This window comes from Cherax quadricarinatus, chromosome 10 (genome assembly GCF_038502225.1).
Source record: "Cherax quadricarinatus isolate ZL_2023a chromosome 10, ASM3850222v1, whole genome shotgun sequence".
Classification (NCBI taxonomy): Eukaryota; Metazoa; Arthropoda; class Malacostraca; order Decapoda; family Parastacidae; genus Cherax; species Cherax quadricarinatus.
This window is the reverse complement of record NC_091301.1, coordinates 26,947,882-26,961,601: the sequence shown is the minus strand read 5'-3', so window position 1 is coordinate 26,961,601 and position 13,720 is coordinate 26,947,882. Positions and strand designations below refer to the sequence as shown.

Below are 13,720 nucleotides of genomic sequence, written 5' to 3'. Positions count from 1 at the left end.
GTCGAGGATCGTCGGGGTTTTCTGCACTATTATCGATATCCTGGTCATTATTTTCGGTCACTAACTTATCAAAGCCGTAGAATTCGTCTTCATTTCCACTTCCATCAGTGTCAGAACTATCAGACAGGAAGAGGAGAGTCCCAATTTTCCGGGGAGTGAGAGCTGACTTGCGACGAGGCATGGTGAACAAGGGTGAATGAGCCGGCGTTCCCACAATGCTATGCAGGTGCCTAGATTTTTTGTTTACGGCGCACACCCACGGCGCAGACCCATTCTCTCACATGTAGGCCTATGAGCGCTTTCGCGCTAAATTTGACGGCGCTAGAATTTTGGCGTAGATCTACGGTTTGGACACTCACCGAAAAGCCGTAGATCTACGGGACGTACCCTGAAAGGGTTAAATACCACAGACTCCACCACAGACTCCACCATTGCCTCCACCACTGCCTCCACCACTGCCTCCACCACTGCCTCCACCAATGCCTCCACCAATGCCTCCACCACTTCCTCAACCACTGTGAGTCCCTACTACCCTCCCTCCGACCCCCGCAACTGGCAGCCAGCCCTCCCACCACTCAGTGTGGTGAGTGTTTTGTTTGTTCATTATTTGCTATTAAACTACAGTATAAATAATGTAAACCCATTCATGACTGCATATTGGAATGGCTATTTGGAAAGGTATTAGACAGTGACATCATCTGTTTACTCTTGAGCACAGCAAAGAATCGAACATTTCTGCTACTGCTAATAATAACAATAGTAATAATAATAATAATAATAATAATAATAATAATAATAATAAATACAATATAACTGAAGAAGGAAATTGTACAAAAATACGAGGGAGTGGTTGACACATCGTCAGTGTGACTTTGTTTATGCTGGAGTGAGCATTAATCTCCATGCACTTCCAAACATTTCACAATAATTCAGCAGTTGAGGCAGTGGTATTTAATAACATATATGTTATAAATAATAATAGTACATGTTATTATTAACAACATGTATTATTATTATTATTATTATTAACATGTATGTTATTAAATACCATTGCCTCAACCGCTGCCTCAACCGCTGCCTCAATTGCTGCCTCAATCGCTGCCTCAACAGCTGCCATCAACCACTGCCTCAATCGCTGCCTCAGTCGCTGCCTCAGTCGCTGCCTCAGTCGCTGCCTCAGTCGCTGCCTCAATCGCTGCCTCAACCGCTGCCTCAACCGCTGCCTCAACCGCTGCCTCAACCGCTGCCTCAACCGCTGCCTCAATCGCTGCCTCAACCACTGCCTCAATCGCTGCCTCAACCGCTGCCTCAATTGCTGCCTCAATCGCTGCCTCAATCGCTGCCTCAACAGCTGCCTCAATCGCTGCCTCAATCGCTGCCTCAACCTCTGCCTCAACCTCTGCCTCAACCGCTGCCTCAATCGCTGCCTCAACAGCTGCCATCAACCACTGCCTCAATCGCTGCCTCAGTCGCTGCCTCAGTCGCTGCCTCAGTCGCTGCCTCAATCGCTGCCTCAATCGCTGCCTCAATCGCTGCCTCAACCGCTGCCTCAACTGCTGCCTCAACTGCTGCCTCAATCGCTGCGTCAACAGCTGCCTCAACCACTGCCTCAATCGCTGCCTCAACTGCTGCCTCAACAGCTGCCTCAATTGCTGCCTCAATCGCTGCCTCAATCGCTGCCTCAATCGCTGCCTCAACAGCTGCCTCAACAGCTGCCTCAACCGCTGCCTCAACCGCTGCCTCAATCGCTGCCTCAATCGCTGCCTCAATCGCTGCCTCAACAGCTGCCTCAACCGCTGCCTCAACCGCTGCCTCAACCGCTGCCTCAACCGCTGCCTCAATCGCTGCCTCAATCGCTGCCTCAACCGCTGCCTCAATCGCTGCCTCAACAGCTGCCTCAATCGCTGCCTCAACCGCTGCCTCAACAGCTGCCTCAACCGCTGCCTCAACAGCTGCCTCAACCACTGCCTCAATCGCTGCCTCAATCGCTGCCTCAACCACTGCCTCAATCGCTGCCTCAATCGCTGCCTCAACAGCTGCCTCAACCACTGCCTCAACCGCTGCCTCAACCGCTGCCTCAACCGCTGCCTCAACCGCTGCCTCAACCGCTGCCTCAACCGCTGCCTCAACCGCTGCCTCAATTGCTACCTCAACAGCTGCCTCAATCGCTGCCTCAACCGCTGCCTCAACTGCTGCCTCAATCACTGCCTCAACAGCTGCCTCAACCACTGCCTCAATCGCTGCCTCAACCACTGCCTCAACCACTGCCACTACCACTCCAGTCACACTCAATCTACAAGCACCAAACACAATGAATTATTGTGAAATGTTTGGAAGAGCACAGAGACTAATGCTCACTCCAGCATAAACAAAGCCATACTCCCTCATATTTTTGTACAATTTCCTTCTTCAATTATATCGTATTTATTATTATTATTATTATTATTATTATTATTATTATTATTATTATTATTATTATTATTAGTATTATTATTACTACTACTATTGTTATTATTAGCTGTAGCAGAAATGTTTGATTCTTTGCTGTGTTCAAGAGTAAACACATGATGTCACCGTCTAATACCTGTTCGAATAGCCATTCCAATATGGAGTCATGAATGGGTTTACATTATTTATACTGTAGTTTAATAGCAAATAATGAACAAACAAAACACTCACCACACTGAGTGGTGGGAGGGCTGGCTGCCAGTTGCGGGGGTCGGAGGGAGGGTAGTAGGGACTCGCAGGTGGCGGGAAACTTAAATATGATTTGGCGGCTGGGAATTTGGTGGCTGGGAATTTGGCGGCGGGGAATTCTCAAATGTGTGAAGCCCGTGAAAGTTGAAAACGTGAATGTTTAGGGAGACCTGTATTTGTGGATGTGCAGTGGTACCCCAAATTTCGGCCATAATTCATTCCAGAAGGCTGTTCAAGTGCCGTTACCGAATGAATTTGTTACCAAAAATACACTTACAAAAGCACTTACAATAATACACTTACATACATGAGTTGGGAGCTGTATGAAACTTGAGGTACCACTATATTCTCATTTTCTTGATCTCATTTGATAGAATGGAAGATATATTACAGAAATCGAGATGATTTTGATTGGTTTCATGATGAAAAGTACTACCCTGAAATTGAGCTCAAAGTAGCGGAAATGTTCAATTTTTGCCGATGTTCGAGCATAAACAAATCATGCCACGTGTCCAATACAATGACTTCAACTGGTGAGTATAATGCTCCTTCACAAGTGCGCTGATATTATTTATACCATTTTTACAATAATACAGTAGTCTGCACAACAATAAATCTTCTATTTTTTGAGAATAAAAATTCAAAATAGAAAGCAAGAGTAATATAAGAGAGGCCTACAGACATGACTAATGAACAGAGAAAATGTTATTTTAGTGCCAGGAATGTCTGTCTTGTTTATTCTGGACCCTATTTTGAAATTGGCATCTTTTGAAATTTGTGTGAAATTGGCCAAATTGCCAATTTTTGACTACTTCATTGGGTAGGTAAAATTGGTAAATAGGCAGTTTCTTGTACTCATTCGATAGAACAAACGAAGTTATAGTGAAATAGCTATGATTTTAGTCAACTGGAACATTGGAACTGGCCGAAAATAGGGCTCAAAGTGAGCAAAATCGCTGATGTGTAAAATCATTGAGACCGCTACCTTCATGAGAGCATAATTCCATAAGTTTTCCATCAAATTTCATACTTTTGGTGTCATTACCATCGGAGAAAGATCCTCTGTCATTTCATAAGAATTTTTTTTTTTTTTTTAATTTTTCGACCCTGTGAGCGAGTTCAGGATTGGGGGTCTCGACCCTGAAAGGGTTAATAGCTTTACCTGTTGACCATTTATAATTTGTAATCTTTTCTGTCTTCCAATCTTGAGTGCTTGTGCCTTTTCTTGTGCTGAAGCATCAGGATCATGGATAGCCATATGTCTAATGAGGTTACCTGTAAAAGATTAAAAACAGCAAACTAAAATTAGCATATTTAGCCTACTTTTTGTTTAACAATAAAAAAACATACTTATCAAAACCATTAGTTCAAAGACAGTATCTCATTTTGTTGCCAAATGTCTCTACATAATACTTGTCCTTATCATTACCCCATTTTCCACATTCATGAGGTGTGGAGGCATTTACTCAGATAAGGTAAAAGTAATAGTAGAGGAAAGTAGACCAAATATAATGAAGGTGATATACATTCCTTAATACTGCATTCTACACTTAGCATAATTATGGAGCACCAACAATGCTACACTCCAGAAACTCATCCTTAGCAGTACCACCACCACTTCCAAATCTCAATAATAGCAGATGATATGCCCCAAACCCATCATTATGAGAAGAAATGGCTAACTGGTCTTTTTTTTTTTTTAATCACACTAAGTATCATCCACCAAAATAAGGTGTCCCAAAAGAGGAATTATTCACTATAATTCATTTAATAACTTTTCTTTCCAGAGGTGCACAGACATCATAATTCAATTAACCCTCTGAAATGCAACATCTCCCACCCTCTCCTTCAGAGTACAAGCACTGTACAGTGGACACTTGAATTTTGTAATTAATTTGTTCCAGAGAGTCTGACAAAAGGCAAAATTTACGAATGGCAAAACCATTTTCCCCACATGAAATAATGTAAATCCAATTAATCCGTTCCAGACACCAAAAAGTATTAACAAAAAATACGTTTTTACATTAATATAGATTTACATACAGAAAACAATGAAACATCAAGTATAAAACAATAATAACATCACACTTACCTTAACTGAAGACTCTTGTTGGTGTATGGAAGACAGAAGGAGGGGAAAGGATGGAGAAGTTACACTATTGTTTGGATGGGGAATCTCCTTGCATAAAGACTTTAGGAAGTAACCCCGGATAATCCGGGGTTACTTCCCTTCTTTGTTTTTGAATGCCACTAAGACTAGCTTGAGAGTCACTGGACCCTCATTGCTCAAAAAATTGTTCCAGAGAGCTCTGTTTCTGGCGTCTCTTTAAAATTTGCCTAAAATGGGACAAGACATTGTCAGTGTACATGTTGCCAACATGGCTTGCAACAGCTTTGTCAGGGTTATGTTTCTCCACAAACGTTTGCATCTCACTCCACTTTGCATAAATGTCCTTAATCTTTGAAGACGGCACCTTCTTCCATCTCTCTTCCTCCTCCTCTGAGGCAATTTCCTGAGCTGTGGTCTTTTGCTGTTGCAGATGAAGGTCTTGCAACTCTTCAGTGGTTAGATCTTCACTATGGTCCTCCACCAACTCTTCCACATCCTGGCCAGTCACATCCAACCATATGGAATTCCCCAATGCTACAATAGATTCCACAACTGGCAGAGGGTAATCAGGGTCAGCCTCAAACCCTTCAAAATCATTGTCAAGGACACAATCTGGCAACAATTTTCTCTAAGCAGAGTTCAAAGTCCTGCAAATCACTCCCTGCCAAAACTTATCAATAAGGCCTATGCAATGGAGGATACTGAAGTGATCCTTCCAGAACTCTCTTAGGGGTCAACTGAATGTCTGAGGTTACATCAAAGCACCTTTGAAACACTGCTTTCCTGTAGAGCTTTTTGAAGTTTGAAATAATCTGCTGGTCCATGGGCTGGATGAGAGGAGTGGTATTAGGGGGCAAGAACTTCACTGTGGTGAAACAAATAAACTCCTCCACCATTTGGTCATCCAAGTCTGGAGGATGAGCAGGAGCACTATCCATTACCAGGAGGCACTTGAGTGGCAATTTATTTTCCAGTAGGTATTTCTTCACACTCGGGCCAAACACTTCACTGAACCAATCAAGGAAAATTTCCCTTGTGACCCCATGCCTTACTGCTAGCCTTCCACATCACACACAATTTACTCTTGGTGACACTGTGTTTCCTGAACACTCTGGGATTTTCAAATTGATGCACCAGTAAAGGCTTCACTTTGAAATCCCCACTAGCATTACCACAGAATACGAGAGTTAGCCTGTCTTTCCTAGGCTTGTGTCCTGGCAGTGCCTTTTCCTCCTGCATGATATAGGTCCTCTTTGGTACTTTCTTCCAAAAGAGGCCTGTTTCATCACAACTGAACACTTGCTGAGAGATGAATCCTTTGGCCTCTACATAGTCCATGAATTCCTGCACGAATTTTTCAGGCGCACATTTGTCAGAACTTGCAGCATCACCATGCCTTACCACACTGTGCATGCCACTACGCTTCTTAAATCTCTCAAACCAGCCTTTGCTGGCCTTAAATCCATTAACATCAGTGCTCGTTCCAGGCATTTTCTCTATGAGATCGGCATGCCTTGCCTTTTCACAAATTATCGACTGCATTACACTTTCTCCTGCTAACTGTTTCTGGTTGATCCAAACCAATAACAAATTCTCAACATCTTCGAGTATTTGCGATCTCTTTATTGTGAGCATATCTACCCCTTTCGCAACAACAGCTTCCTTGATTTCCTTTTTCTTTGCCATGATGGAAGTGATGATTGTATGGGGGCTTCCCATACATCCTGGCAAGATGGGCCACATTCACGCCACTTTCGTATTTTGCAATGATTTCTTTCTTGAATTCTATCATGTTTCTCACATTCTTTACCAAAGGGCTGGCACTAGAAGCTTTCTTTGGGCCCACGGTGGCTTATTTTGCAGTTGCAAGCACAAAAAAGAACGGAATATTATGAAATCTATCGTATGAATGCATGGGGTGATGGTCGCTCACCAATAAACAATGCCACACTAACTGGGAACGGTGTGTGGGGCGCCTCAGTGTGGCACGGATGCTGGAAGGTCAGTTGTACGTGTTCCAGACAACCGATGAATGGTGATGTAAATTATGAACTGTGAGGCTATATTTTGATGAAAAAAGTCTTGAAAGGCGAAATTAACGAAGTGCGAGGCTTATAAAACTCGAGGGTCCACTGTACTGTACTTTCAACCTCCAGGACTCAAGTCCAGCTAACCGGTTTCCCCCGAATCCCTTAATAAACGCTAACTTGCTCACGCCAAATGGGATGCTTTATCCTCATCTGACCTGTCATCCGAACTTAATTCTCATACTCAGATGTGACTTAGTATTGGTACAAGATATACCAAAATGATTTCTAAAGTTTCCTGTCCAAACTGTGGGTTATTGGTGAATTGCTCCACACAGTGTGATGTAACCAGAAGGTTACATCACCAATTTTCAGTCAAAAGCTATTGTATTATGGCATACCAATAGTAAAGACAAGAAGTTTTGGCTTATTAAGGAACCACAAGCCAAACACTTGACTATCCTCAAAGATACAACTCACAACTGTTAACTGGAACAACTAGGTGAACAGTCACAGAAGATGTAGTAGACTAGCCATGTCTCAATCTGCTACAAGTTTCCATATACAAGTACAGTACTGAATTTTAAACCTTTAACTCAGGCAGGCTCTGAAATTTTAATTCCCCTGCTGTGTGTGGTAAAATTTTAAAAAGATTCTTACAGCTTGAGACAGTATTTTTTATAAATAGAATTACAAAAATAAAAGTGATATCCAAAGAAAGCTTAGTTTTATACTCTATTTCAAAAGGACACTTAACATAACACTTAAATAAATTTATCAAGGTTGTTTTTAACCCTTTCACTATCAGTGTCATATTAGTATGGCTTACAAGCCAGTTTTAGCACTGTATTAATATGCCAAAATTCTAGCGGAAGAAAGCTGGTAGACCTACATGTGAGAGAATGGGTCTGTGTGGTCAGTGTGTGCAGTATAAAAAAAATCCTGCAGCATGCAGTGCATAAGAAAAAAAATCCGACCATGTTTTGGTTTAAAACGGCGAATTTGAGGTGTACTTTCGCGTTATATTTATGGTTGTATTCTTGTTTTCTTGATCTCATTTGTCAGAATTGAAGAAATATTATAGAAACAGAGGTGATGTTGATTGGTTTCATGATGAAAAGTGCCTTGAAACTGAGCTCAAAGTGGCGAAAATGTTAGATATTTGCCGATGTTCGAGAGCAAACAAATAGCGTCACCGTACAATATATGTCCAATTGGCAAGTCTAATATGCAGTCATGAATGGGTTGACATTATCTATACAATTATTACAATAATGCAGTAGTCTGCATAACAGTAAATCTTCTATTTTTTGTGTGAATAAAAATTCAAGAGGGAAAGCAAGAGTAATATAAGAGAGGCCTGGAGACGTGACTAATGAACAGAGAAAATGTTATTTTAGTGCCAGGAATGTCTGCATTGTTTATTCTGGACCCTATTTTGAAATTGGCATCTTTTGAAATTTGTGTGAAACTGGCCAAATTGCCAATTTCTGACCACTTTATTGGATAGTTGAAATCAGTAAATGGGTGGTTTCTTATACTCACTCGATAGAACAAATGGAGTTCTAGCAAAATAGCTACGAGTTTGGCCGACTGGAACAATGGAATTGGCCAAAAATAGGGCTCAAAGTGGGCCCTATTTTCGACCAATGCGTATATACCGCTGAGACCGCTAGCTTCGTGAAAGCGTAATTCCGTAAGTTTTCCATCAAATTTTGTACTTTTGTGTCATTACCATCAGAAAAAGATCCTCCATCATTTCATAAGAAAAAATCATTTTTTTCTTTTATGAAAATTCTTCAACACTGAGAGCAAGTCTGTGAGCAGGGGTCTTGACAGTGAAAGGGTTAAACACACCAGCCATCTCCCACCAAGATACTGACCTGCAATGTCACCACCCCTCCATCAGAGTGCAGGCACTGTAATTCCCTCCTCAAGAACTCAAATCCAGCTAGCTAGTTTCCTTGAATCCCTTCATAAATGTTAACTTGTTCATACTCTAACCCATAAAAATCACTTTTCATACAATCAGATGTAAAGAGCCAGATTAAGATTATGTAGGACCCTGGGCTACAGGTACTGTGAGGCCCCCAGTGATATTTTCAAAACGCAAAATGTTTAAGAAATATTAGAAATATTAAATTCATTTTTACAAGACTAACTAAAATTAAAATTCAAACAGTTGTTTTGTGTATTTCTTGGAAACATTGTAAACACTTTCCACATAATCTATGGAGGCCCTCCAGCTGGTGGAGGCCCCTGAACTGCAGCCCCTAAAGGCCATGCCTTAAGCAGGCCCTGCAGATGTAACACACACACACACACACAAGCCTGCTGAATGATCAAACCCCTATCACTCAAAATTTCTTCTATCCCCTCTCTCCAACCTCTCTGAAATTTGATGGAAAACTTACGGAATTACTCTCTAGCAGTCTTGGCGACATATACGCATTGGCGATTTTGACCACTTAGAGCCATATTTTTGGCCAATTCCATTGTTCCAGTCGACCAAACTCATAGCTATTTCGCTAGAACTCTATTTGTTTTATCGACTGAGTACAAGAAACCACCCATTTATCAATTTCAACTACCTAATATAGTCAGAAATTGGCAATTTGGCCAATTTCACACAAATTTCAAAAGATGCCAAGTTCAAAATAGGGTCCAAAATAAACAATGCACACATTTCTGGCACTAAAATAAAATTTTCTCTGTTCATTAGCCACGTCTCCAAGCCCCTTTTATATTACTCTTGCTTTCCATTTTGAATTTTTATTCACACAAAAAAATAGAAAATTTACTGCTATGCAGACTACTGAATTATTGAAATAACTGTATAAATAATGTCAATCCATTCATGACTGCGTATTAGACTTGCCAGTTGGACACATACTGGACAGTAACGTCCTTTGTTTACTCTTGAACATCAGTAAAAATTTAACATTTCCGCTACTTTGAGCTCAATTTCCAGGTACTTTTCATTGTGAAACCAATCAAAACAATCTCTATTTCTGTATTATATCTTCCATTCTATTAAATGAGGGCAAGAAAACAAGAATATAACCATAAATACAATGCGAAAATACACCTCAAATTCAGCGTTTTAATCCAAAAACATGGTTGGAGTTTTTTTTCTCATTATGCACTGTGTGCTGCAGGATTTTTTTTATACGGCGCACACTGACCACGCAGACCCATTCTCTCACATGTAGGTCTATCAACTTTCTCCCACTAGATCTGAAGCCGCTAGAATTTTGGCACATTTATACATCACCAACACTGGCTTGTAAGCTGCATCCATACGTCACCGAGAGTGAAAGGGTTAAACCCTCTTGGTCATCCTATTTTGTTCCATCTTCTAAATCTTTAAGCCACCTCAAACTAAGTTGGGGAAGAAACTAATAAACATAGCAAAACCACAGGAAAAAAAAAAAACCACTATATACCACACCTAATTACAGAAAAAAAAATTATCATCATAATACTCACTAGGAAAAGAAAAAAGTTAACATACAAGTTTTGTACCTTTATGCCTAAATGTCTTGCCACATTCTGGGCACTCTTGTGTTTTTTCTCTGGGCATGGGTGGGATGTATTCTGGATTATGGTATAAGTTTTGGTGCCTTTTCAGCAACTGTTTCTGACGGAATGCCTAATCAAGAAAAACTCCATTAGAAACATGATAAAAATACAAATATGAAAAAATATCTTGTGCTTAAAAACACATATTACTCAAGCTCATAAATAATAATATATTAAAATGAACTATTTAAAAACAAGAGCCCCTGGCAGATGATTATTTATGGTTTAACTTATACACTCAAGAGAATTATGACTTTTAATTAAAGTGAAGACTACTCAAGTTTGCTCACCTGGTCACACTGATCACATTGGTAAGGTTTCTGTTCTGTATGAACAAGCATATGGGACTCTAGATGTCTTGCAGAAGCTGAGGCATAAGGACACAAATCACACTTGAAACACTTTTCCCCTTCATGAGACTTATTGTGTTGTTTGAATGTGTACCTGAAAAAAAAATCTGTGAAAGTCACTAATACACTGGAAATTTAAAATATAAAAATTCTTGTTATGCGTAGCACCCCAAACATATATTTAAGTTTTAATTTTCCTGCCTCCAAAAGTGGCACAATTGGTCTGAGATGCCTTGTCAGCATAGAATGGGTCTTAACACTCGGTGTGCGCAGTATTAAAAAAATCTGGGACCACTTAGTACCTTGTGGGAGCGCCAGTTAAATTGAGCACCAGCTAGAGCAAACAGTGCGGCAAACACCAAGGATTCACTGATGTAATGTTATATTAACACTCCTCTTTTAAGAGGAAAGTGATGTTAACCCCCCAATTTTAGGGTCTGTCGATCTCTATCTGTCTCTGTTTATCTGTCTCTGTCTGTCTATCTGTGTCTGTCTCTATCTGTCTCTGTCTTTGTCTATCTGTCTCTGTCTATATATTTCAATCTGTCTTTGTCTATCTTCGTCTCACAGGTACACATAAATACAAGTATACATAGTATAAATTACCTAGGATAACTCAAAAATCCAGACAAAGTGCTATACTCTGCTTGAAGATGTGAGTAAATGTGATGATGCAGTCTTGTGGCTCTCTCTGAGACAGACAGCTAGACAGATAGGCAGATAGACAGGGAGCTTGACAGACAGACAAATAGACAAACAGAAATGTTTGTGTACCAGCAAAAACAAAGCAGGGCGATGCTCATCAAATGTCACCTCTAATCTTTTCTTATCAGCTGCACCCTTCCCCACCCTTGTGTATGCTCCTCAAAGGTCAGCTCTTATCAGATGTTATCTCATCTTATCATGTCACTTCAGGGGTGGACTTTGTTTTTCATGCATCAAGGGAACTTATCATCATCATCACCATCCTCATCATCTTCCTCATCATCTTCCTCTTCCTCATCCTCTCCTTCCTCCTCCTCTTCTTCCTCCTCCTCCTCTTCTTCCTCTTCCTCCTCCTCCTCTTCTTCCTCCTCCTCCTCTTCCTCCTCCTCCTCCTCCTCCTCCTTCCCCTCCTCCTCCTCCTCCCCTCCTCCTCCTTCTCCCCTCCTCCTCCTCCTTCTCCCCTCCTCCTCCTCCTTCTCCCCGCCTCCTCCTCCTTCTCCCCTCCTCCTCCTTCTCCTCTTCCTCCTTCTCCTCTTCCTCCTTCTCCTCCTCCTCCTCCTCCTCCTCCTCCTTCTCCTCTTCCTCCTTCTCTTCCTCCTCCTCATTATTATTATATACTTCCACATATACAAAACATTGCTGGGACCTATAAATACTTTGTATATATTCCAAGACAATAGTACATGACCAAGGCAGGTGTAAATGTTCACCTGTCAATGTGTTTGTAACAATTTGAGTACAATTTCAGTACCTAATACTAGTGTCAGAACAAAGATGGTTATGAAATGACAAGAACTACTATAAATTGTAATTATCAGAACATAAAAATTATATCTTACCCTATCTTACCAGTTAGGGTAAGATATAAACAGCTACTGGAGGATAGATGGGCTAATGAGAGCATACGCAATGGGGTCGAAGAGGAATGGGGTAGGTTTAAAAATGTAGTGTTAGAGTGTTCAGCAGAAGTTTGTGGTTACAGGAAAGTGGGTGCAGGAGGGAAGAGGAGCGATTGGTGGAAGGATGATGTAAAGAGAGTAGTAAGGGAGAAAAAGTTAGCATATGAGAAGTTTTTACAAAGTAGAAGTGATGCAAGGAGGGAAGAGTATATGGAGAAAAAGAGAGAGGTTAAGAGAGTGGTGAAGCAATGTAAAAAGAGAGCAAATGAGAGAGTGGGTGAGCTGTTATCAACAAATTTTGTTGAAAATAAGAAAAAGTTTTGGAGTGAGATTAACAAGTTAAGGAAGCCTAGAGAACAAATGGATTTGTCAGTTAAAAATAGGAGAGGAGAGTTATTAAATGGAGAGTTAGAGGTATTGGGAAGATGGAGGGAATATTTTGAGGAATTGTTAAATGTTGATGAAGATAGGGAAGCTGTGATTTCGTGTATAGGGCAAGGAGGAATAACATCTTGTAGGAGTGAGGAAGAGCCAGTTGTGAGTGTGGGGGAAGTTCGTGAGGCAGTAGGTAAAATGAAAGGGGGTAAGGCAGCCGGGATTGATGGGATAAAGATAGAAATGTTAAAAGCAGGTGGGGATATAGTTTTGGAGTGGTTGGTGCAATTATTTAATAAATGTATGGAAGAGGGTAAGGTACCTAGGGATTGGCAGAGAGCATGCATAGTTCCTTTGTATAAAGGCAAAGGGGATAAAAGAGAGTGCAAAAATTATAGGGGGATAAGTCTGTTGAGTGTACCTGGTAAAGTGTATGGTAGAGTTATAATTGAAAGAATTAAGAGTAAGACGGAGAATAGGATAGCAGATGAACAAGGAGGCTTTAGGAAAGGTAGGGGGTGTGTGGACCAGGTGTTTACAGTGAAACATATAAGTGAACAGTATTTAGATAAGGCTAAAGAGGTCTTTGTGGCATTTATGGATTTGGAAAAGGCGTATGACAGGGTGGATAGGGGGGGCAATGTGGCAGATGTTGCAAGTGTATGGTGTAGGAGGTAGGTTACTGAAAGCAGTGAAGAGTTTTTACGAGGATAGTGAGGCTCAAGTTAGAGTATGTAGAAAAGAGGGAAATTTTTTCCCAGTAAAAGTAGGCCTTAGACAAGGATGTGTGATGTCACCGTGGTTGTTTAATATATTTATAGATGGGGTTGTAAGAGAAGTAAATGCGAGGGTCTTGGCAAGAGGCGTGGAGTTAAAAGATAAAGAATCACACACAGGGTGGGAGTTGTCACAGCTGCTCTTTGCTGATGACACTGTGCTCTTGGGAGATTCTGAAGAGAAGCTGCAGAGATTGGT

The 13,720-nt window shown here is 41.0% G+C and overlaps 1 protein-coding gene across 6 annotated transcripts in view; it reads right to left on the bottom strand.

Moving 5' to 3' along the window:
* LOC128688003 (transcriptional repressor CTCF) overlaps positions 1-13,720 on the bottom strand; it is a 250,016-nt gene that overhangs the window by 86,125 nt on the left and 150,171 nt on the right. For all 6 annotated transcript variants that reach the window (XM_070083728.1, XM_070083727.1, XM_070083729.1 and 3 more), the window contains exons 10-12: positions 10,707-10,860; positions 10,360-10,486; positions 3,860-3,972 (exon numbers count right to left, since the gene is read on the bottom strand). In XM_070083728.1, coding sequence (XP_069939829.1) covers positions 3,860-3,972; positions 10,360-10,486; positions 10,707-10,860 — 394 coding nt within the window. The remainder of the gene's footprint in view (positions 1-3,859; positions 3,973-10,359; positions 10,487-10,706; positions 10,861-13,720) is intronic.